Source organism: Rhamphochromis sp. 'chilingali' (genome assembly GCF_963969265.1).
Source record: "Rhamphochromis sp. 'chilingali' genome assembly, chromosome: 15".
NCBI classification, from domain to species: domain Eukaryota; kingdom Metazoa; phylum Chordata; class Actinopteri; order Cichliformes; family Cichlidae; genus Rhamphochromis; species Rhamphochromis sp. 'chilingali'.
In genome coordinates this window covers 18708214-18722068 of record NC_137942.1, presented here as the reverse complement: position 1 = coordinate 18722068, position 13855 = coordinate 18708214, and the positions used below count along the sequence as shown (strand labels likewise).

Below are 13855 nucleotides of genomic sequence, written 5' to 3'. Positions count from 1 at the left end.
ATGGTGTTATTTTTGTGCCACTATTCTGAGCGCACGTAAAAAAAATTGCAGGTGCAAGTGTTGCATTTTGAGGAGAAATTTATTTTGAGCGAAGAAAAGCTAAATTTGAGTGAACAAAATTCATTGCTGCGTGCAAAAAATGTATTTCAGTGTTTGCTATTATCCATACACACACACACAATAGACCCTGTGCACGAGAAAATGCTAACTTCCTAGTTTGAGACCAGATGTGGGGTTGTACATTTCCGGTAGCTTTACTTTGCGGTCAATCGCTACTGTGAAGATATACTCCAAAATCATGTCCAAAACTCGAAAACGGAAAGATCGAGTTAAGTTACGAAGAGGAGAAGGTGGGAACACTCACCACTGTTGTGTCATAAAAAATCGAATGATCAATTTTGACATTTAAAGAGTTTAAAGAGATCGATCAGTTGTTTACATCACTCAACACAAGCAGAACTGCATTACTGCATGCAGAAGACACATCGTCCACATTCAGAAGGACATCTCTGTATAGTGACAGTTATTATGATTTAAACAGGCAAATGTTCAGCATTCAAACTACAGGTGAAGAATAGTCAAACCAGATGTTTCCCCCGTTATGTCGATATCAGCTAGTCAAGTACACACCCACACAGCATGGTAAATGGACTGATTCTTATATAGCGATTTTCTACTCTCCTGGAGTACTCAAAGCGCTCTATACAACACGCCACATTCACCCAGTCACACCCATTCTCACAAGCACTACCTCTATACTGAGTGCTTTCTAACTACACTCACACACATTCATACTCCGATGAATGCATCGGAGAGCAACTTGGGGTTAATATCTTGCCCAAGGATATTTGGCATGCAGACTGGAGGAGCCTGGGATCGAACCTCCAACCTGTAGGTGACCTGCTCTACCTCCTGAGTTACAGCCACCCCTATGTTACAAACCGTGAAAAAAAGCCACACAAAAAATGAACGATTGTTGGTAACGGTTTCTATACATTAATATTTACGAAGGGTATGTTGTGACTTACCTTCAAAATTACAGTGGTCCCTCGCTATAACGCGGTTCACCTTTCACCTCGCTGTATCGCGGATGACTTACATGCTGCTGCATAATGATGTTATGCATGTATACTGATTGTTACCCAATCTTACGTATGTGTGTATGCATACCTGCCAGCCAGCTTCTTTATCTCTCTAGTGAAGCATGAGTGTGAGAAAATAGATGACATCTGAGCTTTTAGTCAGCTAATGATATCCTGAGCCACTGGCATTTGGCCCATACTCCTAATTACTATAGCCATTAGTGACCAGTTAAATCACAGAGCTACAGAGACTTTAACCTTAAAATCAAATGTCTTCATAATTCCTCTAAGCAGCACTTATGTTAATGGCATTGTCTGGATTTCATATTCTTGTTAAAACATCCAGTTTAACAACATAATTGCATTCTCACTCTGCGATAGGATTTGTGACTGAATTAAGTAATTACAGGACAAAACCCTTGTTTGTGTTGCAGCATCTTGGGGATGCACATATTTGGCTGTAAGTTTAGCTTGAAGACAGAAGCAGGGGACACCGTGCCTGACAGGAAGAACTTTGACTCCTTGCTTTGGGCTATCGTCACCGTTTTTCAGGTAAGAATAGTTCAGACACACATGCGCTTATGACTGCACATACACTTTTTTTGTGTAGGTGAGTGTCTGTGCCTGTTTTTGTGTGTCCCCTGTTTCACTCTGTGCATATGTTTGCTGCAGATTCTCACCCAGGAGGACTGGAACATGGTGCTGTACAATGGCATGGCGTCCACTTCTCCCTGCGCCGCTCTCTACTTTGTAGCTCTTATGACGTTCGGAAACTACGTGCTCTTCAATTTGCTCGTGGCCATCTTGGTTGAGGGTTTTCAAGCAGAGGTAAGACACCTGGATTTAGGGGAATAGGCAGCATGGAGATGAGAGAAAATGACCAAGCATACTAGCCAAATCAATAGAAAATAACTGCCTTTTTGCTTTTTGGGATTTATCATGTGTTTTTAGGCTGTCTTTTAGTTTTTTTGGGACTTTTGCAGCCTTCACAGTGGCTTAAACCAGCGGCCCCCAACCTTTTTTGTGCCACGGACCGGTTTACGCCCGACAATATTTTCACAGACCGGCCTTTAAGGTGTCGCGGAAAAATACAACAAAATAAAACTAGTACCGCTACTGAAAAATAGAAGAGTTATTCATAACACACGTGAAAAGACCCAGGAAAACCGAGTTAACGATAAAAACGATAACAAAATAACACTGAAAACCGATAAAAACCCTGAAAACCACACATTTCACACCTGAGCCTCAATTCTCGCGGCCCGGTACCAAACGACTCACGGACCGGTACCGGTCCGAGGCCTGGGGACCGCTGGCTTGAACAAATAATAAGCAGCTACCTTGATTAAACAGCCAGCTATTTTTTTCATTATTATTATTCATTCTTGCTGAAGCTACTTCTTCTGTTTGACCTCCAACCAAAGCATAGTAAATCTTCTGTTGTTGGCTGCACAAGTGAGCACAAGAGTGTGTATGCACTTCCTGTGTCTGAGGAAATAAGGACCCAGTGGATTACTTTAATAGCAATGTCCACACAACAGTAGGAAATACATTATTAATTTGCTGCATAATGAATGTAATGTAACCGCTTTCTTTATCTCTAATTGTCTGTGCTCATGCGTATTTTAATTGAGCCAAATTCCAAATAAAATAGTCCTGACTGAAAGGTTTGAGACAACCGGACGAATATGAAATAATTAGACAAGCATTGGCCTTTAAGAATAACAGAAACAAGCTGTCACTTTAAGCCAGGGGTGTCAAACATAAGGCCTGGGGGCCAGAGTTGGCCCATCTGGACCACTAGACGGCTTTAGAAAATGTGAAGGAGGGCACACACTTGGAACTTTTAACTGTATTTTTGCAGGTTTTACAGTTTTTCCTGCTTATAAAGACCTCCCCCATGGCTATTCATACTCCCCAAAAATAGTTAAGTTATGGAGTTCTGTATTTTGCACATTTACTTTTAAGGCCAAAGAGTCATGCTGACAGATCTCTTTCAATTACTTTTGTTATCATGAAGAAAAAGTCCTCTGCACCCCTAAAAATGCAGATTTTATAACAGTGAGGTCATCTAACACAATCCACATCCACATAAGTTCATGTGAACTGCTGGGTTTTCACCCACGTAGGAATACTGAACGTCCACAAACTGCAGTCACTGACTCGTGTCACAGTTACAGCGGAGAAGTAAACATCAGTGTTTCAGAGCTAGATCTGACAAGTGAGTGCTAACAAACAGCCCTGGGAGGAAATGTGTCTTAGATAATTAGGTAATAAAGAAAGAACTGAAAATTAGGAATGTGTAAGCTTGTAATTGTTAGCTTGTAATTGCTCATTATTTCTTTTCTTTCTTTCTTTTTTACACGCTCTTTGCTTTGTTGTTTGTTTCTTCTGTCTCTCTGATTCGCCCATTTATTTTCTCTCACTGTCCCCAAAAACAGGGTGATGCAAATCGCTCCTACTCAGACGATGACAGGTCTTCCTGCAATTTCGATGACAGTGACAAACAGAAAGACTCCCTGCACCTATCAGGTGAATGCTACCTCCCACAGCTTCACTGCATATTTTTCTTTACAGACAATTTTTTTCTCAACTCTAGAATTTTATTGCCATTTCTCCCCAAAACTTACAGATTTGCAAATATAACAGTTTTTGAAAAATTCTTGTTATTATTCAGCATCAACTTTGCAACACTTAAATCTGTTTGCTCGAGGGGCACCATCATATTCAAGCTCTGTGGCGTCAGGTGATTTGTTGTGCCTCGGGCATCAAAAACTTGGTATGAGTTCCACAACAAACATACCTAAGCACCTTTTTCTTTTTCCTTGTCCCGGTCTGGAATGTAAGCAGAGCAAACTTTAAATAATGCATGACTGATGCCATTCCTCCATCCACTTCTCTCCTCACATATCCCCCGGCGTAACAAAAGCGAACTCACCAAGAACCACTATCCTGCAGCAGCGAGCAGCAGCGAGCAGCAGCGAGCAGCGCATTAGCGAGTCCTCTGATGGCATCTGATCACAAATCTTGCCCATAAATGTCAGGGTACATGGAAGGGAAACACATTTGGAATGACAATGTTTACTGAGACCTATTCCATCAAAAGACACGTTTGAGAATGGACAAGCACTCTGAGATATCCTCTGTTTCGCTATTACAAGTTCCTCCCTGGTCCTGTAAGGCAATTTAGTGTAAATGAAATCTTCCTCTTCCTCCTGGAGCTGACTGTAACATTGTTTTAAGACATTAATTGCATACAGTGATGGAGAGTGTAGAGTTTTCTGCTTTCATGGCATCAACAAAGACAAGGCAAACAAAAGGAGGGAAGGCTTTATTTAGTCTTATAGTTTTCCTTCTCACTCATCTGTCTTATTTTTCTTCTTCCCACCATTTAGCACTGTTTATTTTCTTTTCCCCTGTCCTCCTCCTCCTTCTTCTTTCCTGCAGACCCAAAGATATGTACCCTGACTCCCAACGGGCACCTGGACATGTCCCCATTGCCTGCCGGTTTGTTTCCAGGAGAGAGGTTGACCTTTGCTCTCAGCTCCAGGAAGAATAGTGTCATTTCTCTTGGCAGAGCCAACCTGGAGCAGAGGGCTGTGGTAAGTTGATGGGACTGTGCATAAAGTAGCAGAAAAATGAACGCAAGCAAAGAGCATATCTGCTACATCGTTAGCTCTTATGACATAAAATTTAATTGGTCGATATAATTTAACAGCAGTATTTATAGAGTCGCAAACATAGATTTTCATCACATTTCAAGGTTTTACGCTTGCTTATAAATCTGAAAATGTGTGTGCTGGTTCTTATTTAGCGTTTATGTACTCTGCCTGAGCACTCAAAGCACTTGCCTCATTTGCCCATTCATACATTTTCTATCTAAGCACGTTTCTATCTAACATTCACACACATTCATACTTAGATGAATGCATCTGAGAGCAACTGTCACGATCTGGTACAGGGATTCAACGCAGAGCGGTAAGGTATCTCCAAGGTGTGGTTTATTTACAGTGCAGTGCAATATATGTACAGTGAAGGGATCCAAAACTCCGGGGGGAATCACAGGGTAACTCGCTCACGTCTTCTCCGCTCACACTCACACACTTTCCCGTAGCAGGGAGGTCGCAGGTCCGGGGGGGGGGGGGGAGATCTGAAGCAGACGAGAAGGCAGGTCACCAACAAATCACAAGTCACGGATATGAAGCACAAGAGCTGTGAGAACACTAACGTTAGGGGTACAATCATCCAGCGACGAGAGGATCTGTGTTCCAGCCTCAAATAGTGCTCCCGGTGATGATGGGTGAGTGTTGTCAGGTGTGTGTGTGGGCCAAGGGCGGGAGCCCACAGTGAGCTCCGCCCAGGCAGAGAGGGAGAAAACAGCAACAGCAATTGTAGCCTTGTGGGGCCGACCGGGCAGGCACGGAGACCATGACAGTACCCCCCCCTCAACGGGAGCCTCCCGGTGACCCACCAGGCTTACCTGGATGCCTGCGGTGGAAGTCCCGGAGCATGGCAACATCCAGGACAGCAGCTCGAGGCACCCAGGAGCGTTCCTCTATCCCGTAGCCCTCCCAGTCAACCAGGTACTGAAAACCCCGACCCCGGCGCCGGGAGTCCATGATGCGGGTGATATTGTAGACCAGCTGACCATCCACGAGCCGGGGGGGTGGCGGGGCCCTGGAGGGAGGGCACAACGGGCTGGAGAGCACCGGCTTGACCTGAGACACATGAAAGACATTGTGAATGCGCATGTTGCACGGGAGCTTGAGGCGGACAGACACAGGGTTCACAATGGCCTCAACGGGAAAAGGGCCAATAAACTGAGGAGACAGCTTCTTCGACTCAGTCCGTAGCGGCACAAAACGGGTAGCCAGCCATACTTGTTGACCGATGGTGTACACGGGGGCCGGTGTCCGGCGACGGTCAGCGAGGGTCTTGTTCCGCTCCTTAGTACGGAGCAGGGCAGCCCGAGTCGTCCGCCAGGCACGACGGCACCCGCGGAGGTGAGCCTGTACAGAAGGAATGGAGTGCTCACCTTCGATGGCCGGGAGCAAAGGTGGTTGATAGCCCAGGGACGCTTCGAAGGGAGACTTGCCCGTGGCGGAGGATGTGTGGCTGTTGTGGGCGTATTCGATCCATGGAAGCTGTTCACTCCAGGTCGATTGGTTGTGCGAAGTGACACAGCGGAGGGCAGCTTCCAGCTCCTGGTTGGCCCGCTCCGATTGCCCGTTACTCTGTGGATGGAAACCGGAAGACAGACTGACCTTGGCCCCCAGTGCGGAGCAGAACTCCCTCCAAACACGGGACGTGAATTGTGGCCCCCTATCCGAGACGATGTCCTCGGGGATCCCGTGAAGACGGAACACATGGGAGGTGAGGAGCCGGGCCGTCTCCAAGGCCGAGGGGAGCTTCGGGAGGGCGACGAAGTGTGCAGCTTTGGAGAAACGATCGATAATGGTAAGTATGGTGGTGTTACCAGCGGAGGGCGGCAGGCCCGTGACAAAGACATGGGACCATGGTCGAGCTGGTGTAGGGAGAGGCTGCAGAAGACCCGGTGGAGGGCGATTCGAAAGCTTATTCCGGGCGCAGGTCGAACAGGCGGCTACATACTCCTTGGCATCCCTAGTCATAGCAGGCCACCAGAAGTAACGTCGGAGGAACGAGCAGGTGCGGAGGACCCCAGGATGGCATGAAAAGCGGGCGGTGTGAGCCCACTGGAGAACCTGAGAGCGGACGGCTGAAGGAACGAAGAGGCGACCAGGTGGACCAGTGCCAGGATCCGGTTCGGTCTCCAGCGCCTCTTGGATGAGCCCCTCGATCTCCCAGGAGATGGCTCCAATTACGCAGGCGGCCGGGAGGACAGGCTCAGGGTCCGAGTCCTCCCCAGTGATGGAGAATTGCCTGGACAGGGCGTCTGGCTTTACGTTCCGTGTTCCTGGCCTGTAGGTGATAGTGAAGTCAAAACGAGCGAAAAACAGTGCCCACCTGGCTTGCCGGGAATTGAGACGTCTAGCCGAGCGCAGGTACTCCAGATTCTTGTGATCCGTCCAGACGATGAATGGTTGTGCTGCTCCCTCCAACCAATGTCTCCACTCCTCCAGGGCCAGCTTGACGGCCAGAAGCTCCCGGTCCCCGATGTCATAGTTACACTCTGCTGGGGAGAGACGGCGAGAATAAAAGGCACACGGGTGCAGCTTACCGTCCATCTGTTGCGACAGAACTGCCCCAACCCCGGAGTCCGACGCGTCCACTTCCACAACGAACTGCCGTGTAAGGTCCGGTTGCCGGAGTATGGGAGCGGTGGTGAACCTGTCCTTGAGCAGGGCGAAGGCTCGCTGAGCGGCAGAATCCCACTGGAAGGGAACCTTGGGAGAGGTGAGTTTAGTGAGAGGGAGAGCGATTCTGCTGAAATCACGAATGAACCGTCTGTAAAAGTTGGCGAATCCCAAAAAACGTTGCACTTGGCGGCGATCAGGAGGAGTAGGCCATTCCACCACAGCTCGCACTTTCTCCGGATCTGTCCGCAAGTCCCCCTTCTCGATAATGTGGCCCAGAAAACTCACAGACGACACGTGGAAGTCGCACTTCTCCCCCTTCACAAAGAGCCGGTTCTCCAGAAGGCGTAGCAGGACCTGCCGGACATGGACCTTGTGCTCCTCGAGCGTCTTAGAAAAGACCAAGATGTCATCTAAGTACACAAACACACAACGGTTAACAAAATCACGAAGGACATCATTAACCATCGCCTGAAACACCGCGGGGGCGTTAGTCAGCCCAAACGGCATCACGAGATACTCAAAGTGGCCCCGATGCGTATTGAACGCGGTCTTCCACTCATCCCCCTCTCTGATGCGCACCAGGTGGTAAGCGTTGCGCAGATCCAGCTTGGTAAAGATGGTCATGCCCTGAAGCAGTTCAAAGGCGGAGAAAAGCAACGGCAAAGGGTATTTGTTCTTAACAGTGATCTGATTAAGGCCCCGAAAGTCAATACACGGCCGCAGCGAACCATCCTTCTTATCCACAAAAAAAAACCCAGCCGCGACAGGGGAAGAGGAGGGGCGAATCAACCCCGCCGCCAGCGACTCCGAGATGTAGCGCTCCATAGCATCCCTCTCAGGCCGGGAGAGGCTGTACAGGCGGCTAGACGGCAGCGGAGCTCCAGGAAGAAGATCGACGGCACAATCGTACGGGCGGTGCGGGGGAAGGGACCGCGCCCGATCCTTACAAAAAACATCCCGCAGATCATGATAAACCCGCGGAACCATCGAGAGGTCCGGGGCGTCCGACGGCGAGGCCGTGGGTGGGAGCGAAACGGGGGAAGCCGCAGCCCGGAGGCAGTTCATATGGCAGGCCACACTCCAACCTAGTACGGCACCCTTCTCCCAGTCGATATGCGGGTTGTGGAGGACAAGCCAGGGGTGACCCAGAACCAGCGGAGTGAGAGGAGCCTTAAACGAAAAAAAACAAATCCTTTCTGTGTGATTGCCAGAGAGAGATAATGAAAGGAATTCAGAAACATGAGTGATGTCAGGCAGGCGCTGGCCCGACAGTGCGTGAACGCGGAGGGGGCGTGACAGAGGCTCCAAGGCGATGTTCAGTTTGGCGGCGAGTGAGGTGTCAATAAAGTTCTGCTCAGCCCCAGAGTCAATGAGAACGGAGAGAGAATGAGAAACAGTCCGAACACGCAGAGTAGCCGGTAAAAGAAGTCTGGGGAGAGGGCTTTCACTCGACAGATCGCCCACCAGCACCCTCACGATCACTGGTGAGCGCGCCCTTTTGCCAGCGTTGGGCAGGAGGAGACAGAGTGGCCTTTACGGCTGCAGTAAACGCACTCACCGGAGGCAAGGCGGCGCTGGCGCTCCGCGGGCGACAGCCGCGAGCGCCCAAGCTGCATGGGCTCTTCCCCATCCCCGGCGTCGGCGTCACACAACCCATGGGCCGCAGTAGGGGTCCCACAAAAGTCCAGCGGGGCATGCCCCGAACGCGCGCGTGCGCTCCGATGTGCGCGCACCTGATCGTCCACCCGCATACACAAAACCAAAAGCGCATCAAGGGAGGAAGGTAGTTCTCGGAGCATAAGTTCATTCCTTATTTCCTCATTAATATTAGTGAGCAATGCACTTTTAAGGGCCTCTTCCCCCCATTTCGCCTGTTCAGCCAAGGTAGAAAAGTCAATAGAAAAATCAGCCATGCTGCGTTTACCTTGTTTAAGCGCAAGCAAGCGCTGGCCGGCGGTGGCAGTTGTGGCTTTCCTGTCAAACACACCTTTAAACTTAGTCAGAAAGTCAGAAAAGGTGATGTCCGGCTCCGCCTGAAGCGCAGCTTGAGCCCAGGTTAGAGCACGGTCCTGGAGTAACTGGACGATATAAGCGATTTTAGCACCATCAGTAGAAAAGGCTTGCGGTTGCTGGCGAAACTGAAGGGTACACTGAGTGAGAAAACCAGCACATTTATCAATCTCTCCCGTGAAAGCCCTGGGAGTAGGGAGGAATCTGTCAACGTGAACAGGTGAGGGAACAGGTGGCGCGACACTTACAGCTGGAACTGGCGCCTCCAACGGAGGAGCGGCGACCAGAGGAGCGGCCGGTAGCGGTGTTAGCTGAGCCACGGCCTGTGTGAGGTTCGCGAGCTCTGCTCGAAGGTGAATGAACATCTGCTCGTGGCGTGCCAGCATCGCGGCCAAAGTGGCGAGGGTGGGAGTCGAGACCGCTGGGTCTGCTGAATCCATTTCCGTGGCTGGATGATTCTGTCACGATCTGGTACAGGGATTCAACGCAGAGCGGTAAGGTATCTCCAAGGTGTGGTTTATTTACAGTGCAGTGCAATATATGTACAGTGAAGGGATCCAAAACTCCGGGGGGAATCACAGGGTAACTCGCTCACGTCTTCTCCGCTCACACTCACACACTTTCCCGTAGCAGGGAGGTCGCAGGTCCGGGGGGGGGGGGGGGAGATCTGAAGCAGACGAGAAGGCAGGTCACCAACAAATCACAAGTCACGGATATGAAGCACAAGAGCTGTGAGAACACTAACGTTAGGGGTACAATCATCCAGCGACGAGAGGATCTGTGTTCCAGCCTCAAATAGTGCTCCCGGTGATGATGGGTGAGTGTTGTCAGGTGTGTGTGTGGGCCAAGGGCGGGAGCCCACAGTGAGCTCCGCCCAGGCAGAGAGGGAGAAAACAGCAACAGCAATTGTAGCCTTGTGGGGCCGACCGGGCAGGCACGGAGACCATGACAGCAACTTGGAGTCAGTATTTTGTCCAAGTATATTTGGGATATTTGGTCCACTGATTGAACCGCCAGCTGTGCTATTAGCAGATGACCTGTTCTACCTCCTGAGCTACAGCTAGCCTAATTAAACGGAACTGTAATGAATAGCAAATGATTAAAATAATTAGTAATAAGAGTTGCACTGATGTTATATTACTTCCAGATATCATATCAGTCTTTCTCTCTCAGTATCCAGGTCGAGGTTACCACAACTGGGGCCGTCCTCTGGCTCCCCAGCACCATGCCTTGTTGACCCGCCGCTCTAGCTGGAACAGCCTAGGAGGCCGGCCGTGCTCCTCCTCATCCCCCTCTGCTAGTCCTGGCTTCACCCCGACTTCCTCAAGGCCCTTCTATGGCTACGGCTTGGGAGGTCTAGGAGGGGTGGTCGGAGGAAGCCTGCGAATCCGAGGTCCCCGTGCCTCCTCATCCCCACACCACCACCTACATCGTATCCAGCCGGACGAGGAGGAGTCTCTTCTCTCCCCACCTGTTGTCGCTCCCCACTCCCTCCACCTTCCCCATCCCATGCTCCCAGGTTCTTTTGGACCCAGGAGAGACCGAAGAGCTCTATCACTAGAGCTGCCACACCTGCTCCAGGTGCCTGGACAAACTCACCCTCTGCAGCACCCCCTTCCCTCCATGACTCTTAATGCCAACCACAGAAAGAAGAGCCTCTCTGGAGGGATGATAATCAGCAGCGGTGGCAACTTCGGAGGGCTTCACCAAGACTGTAACGGGAAGACTCCACTGTCACAGCTCCTCCAGCCCCCGCCTAGACATCCAACCGAGCAGGCCGGAGGGTCCAATCCCCAGAGCCACCTGATGGCCGAGGTCTTCCCCCAGGTCAACGCACGGAGCAAGGACCGAGAGGACCTGGATGATGACATCGACTATGTAGGCTACTATTGTGTGCATGTGCGGTTAAGGAAATTAGACACAGATGCATGAGGAAATATTCCTCAGAAGCAGCTCTAAGACGCACTATGTAAGAGCATTTAGAGAGAACAAAGAAACACAATCTAGGTTTGTAATACACAACAACCAAACCATTAGCTTTTATGTTCAAGTATAAGGCTTTACATGTGCAATAATCTCCCGCTCTCTTGTGTAGGATTGCCAACTACTTTGTGCAAAGCCCGCACTCCCTATCACCTGGGCCTCATGGGAGCCTCATTGTTTTCATTATAAACAAGTCTGTGTATGAGGGAAACAAGGTTAATTAGAAAGGACTATTTAGACAGCGGGGGAAAGAGCTATACAGATGGTAATGTTGGAAGATGCTCCGAGCTGTTGCCATAGAAGTGTTTCACTTTGGTAAATAATTTAATTATGGAATCCAAACAGACGGTTTCGCTCTGTGTGTGTGTGTGTGTGTGTGTGTGTGTGCATGTGTGTGTGTGCCATGATCTGCACTGATATGTGTGTTTGTTGCAGAGCTTGTGCTTCCGCATCCAGAAGATGTTAGAAGCATACAGACCAGACTGGTGTGAGACCAGAGAAGACTGGTCCGTCTTCCTTTTCTCCCCGCAGAACAAGTAAGCCTCGCCTTTATCCGAAGCCTTTACCGATGCTGTGCTCAAGTCTTCCAAACGTACGAACGGATTGCCCAGTTCTGTTTCACAGCTCATCAGTGTGAAGGACAGTTTCAAGTTCCTGCGAAAGCACCTCTGCATTAGGACATTGATCGCCACCTTACAAATAGCAAAGCGATCTCCTCCTTTAGTCGGAGAGCAAGAGGGGAGGCATAAATTTAATACTGTAGGCAGTTCATTAAATTATGCATTAATTTGTAGTGATGCCATCTTACAATCTGAGAGGAAGGGTTTGACTAGGCACAGTTGAGTATTTCAATAAAAGCCATTTAAACGTGTCCATGTGTGTCCCCGAACAGTTTGGAATAAAGTCGATCTCGCTCGCTCTCGTAGTCAATTCATTTTCATATTCATTCTGTTTCTTTTCATCCATCCCTTATAAACACTGCAGCGGAGACATTTAATTGCTTTTTGGCAGTGCACAGCCTCACATGCTAAGTTTTGAAATGCATATTCAGTATTTATACGTCCCATCTCTTTCTGCCCCCCCCCCACCTCACACACCCACACACACACACACTTGTCTCTCTTACTCCGTTTGTTTCTCTCTTATCTCTCTATTCTGTTCCCGCTGCAGAGAACTGTACTCAGGAGTCTGGTGCTTCTGAGAGTGTTGTTAATGTAATTTGTTTTGAATTAGGAGAGATGTAAACAGGGGCTGAATGAAGCTATTTACTCACCAAGATGTTAGGGAGCTCCCATGCACATTCAGGGAACTTGGCTCTCATTCCGATTGGGTGGAAGGGGTTTTAAAAGTGCGTCTGGGCAGACTGAGGCCTTTCATTGTTCCCTTCAGTTTAACTTTTTTTTCTCTTCTCCCCTGCTATCTTCTTCCAGGTTCAGACAGATGTGCCAATCTATCATTGCCCATAAGCTGTTCGACTACGTAGTACTGGCCTTTATCTTCTCCAACTGCATCACAGTGGCTCTGGAAAGGCCCAAGATACTACAGGGCAGCTTGGTAATTCTAAAATGTTTGTTTGCACGCGTGTGTTTGAAACTCCAGCTCCTTTCTGCAGTTTCTGTGCAGTAGCTGTTTGTATTCTCCGAGGATGAATTCACTTTTATGATCTATAAGGTGCAGTAAGTGCTGTTTTTACTACTCCTAATTGGCCCATCTTCACTTTCTGACTGTCAACCCTCTCTCCCGCTCTCTCCCCCCGCTCCTATTTCTGTCCAGGAAAGAGTGTTTCTTACTATCTCCAACTACATCTTTACTGCCATCTTTGTGGGCGAGATGACACTCAAGGTAACATTTTACAACCTGTCTCTCTATTACTGCCAATGCAGGCGGCGCAGAGGCGTCGTTTCTCTGTGTTTCCTCCCATGTGTTCAGGGTTGTCTCTCGCTCTGAATTGCCTTTGCCTTAGTGACCCACGGCCCATCCTCTTTTCCTCCCTCCTTTCTCAGTAATTCCCCCGTTCCTATGGAGAATAGAGCAATTAAGCAATGTCATTAATTAGGGACTAGTCTACTCCTATGGAAGCAGTCCATCTTCAGCACTCCCCCACACTCTGTCCCTCCTCCAGTCCACTTCTATATTAAGTGGTCCTCTTTTTTTAAGTCTGTTTGTTTTTTCCACTTCCTGAGACTCCTTCTGTTCTCACCTATTTTTTTTTTTCCCTGACTCTCAAATATTTTTGTCTCCTCATTCTTTCCCTCTTTAATTTTCTCTTCCTCCCTCCACCACAGAGTCTGTATTCTCTGAGAAAGACTCTGGCACAAGTGGGCCATCAATTATGCACTCCCACAATCAATTATTAACCAACCACCGCACGTCGAGGAGCTACAGCCTTGTCAGCCCCCTGGCTGAGCCGTACATGTCTCCCTTCATGTCTCTGTCTGTCTGGACTTTTGTGTGGCTTACACATTGTGTGCCGGTGGTGTTTGTTTGTGTAACTTTAATGTC

At 49.0% G+C, this 13855-nt stretch overlaps 1 protein-coding gene across 1 annotated transcript in view; it reads left to right on the top strand.

Moving 5' to 3' along the window:
- Positions 1-13855, top strand: part of cacna1ia (calcium voltage-gated channel subunit alpha1 Ia) — a 218723-nt gene that overhangs the window by 167244 nt on the left and 37624 nt on the right. Inside the window, exons 13-20 of the mRNA XM_080904516.1 lie at positions 1517-1634; positions 1755-1910; positions 3524-3614; positions 4530-4684; positions 10544-11248; positions 11789-11889; positions 12784-12907; positions 13127-13195. Of these exons, the coding sequence (XP_080760642.1) occupies positions 1517-1634; positions 1755-1910; positions 3524-3614; positions 4530-4684; positions 10544-11248; positions 11789-11889; positions 12784-12907; positions 13127-13195 (1519 nt within the window). The remainder of the gene's footprint in view (positions 1-1516; positions 1635-1754; positions 1911-3523; positions 3615-4529; positions 4685-10543; positions 11249-11788; positions 11890-12783; positions 12908-13126; positions 13196-13855) is intronic.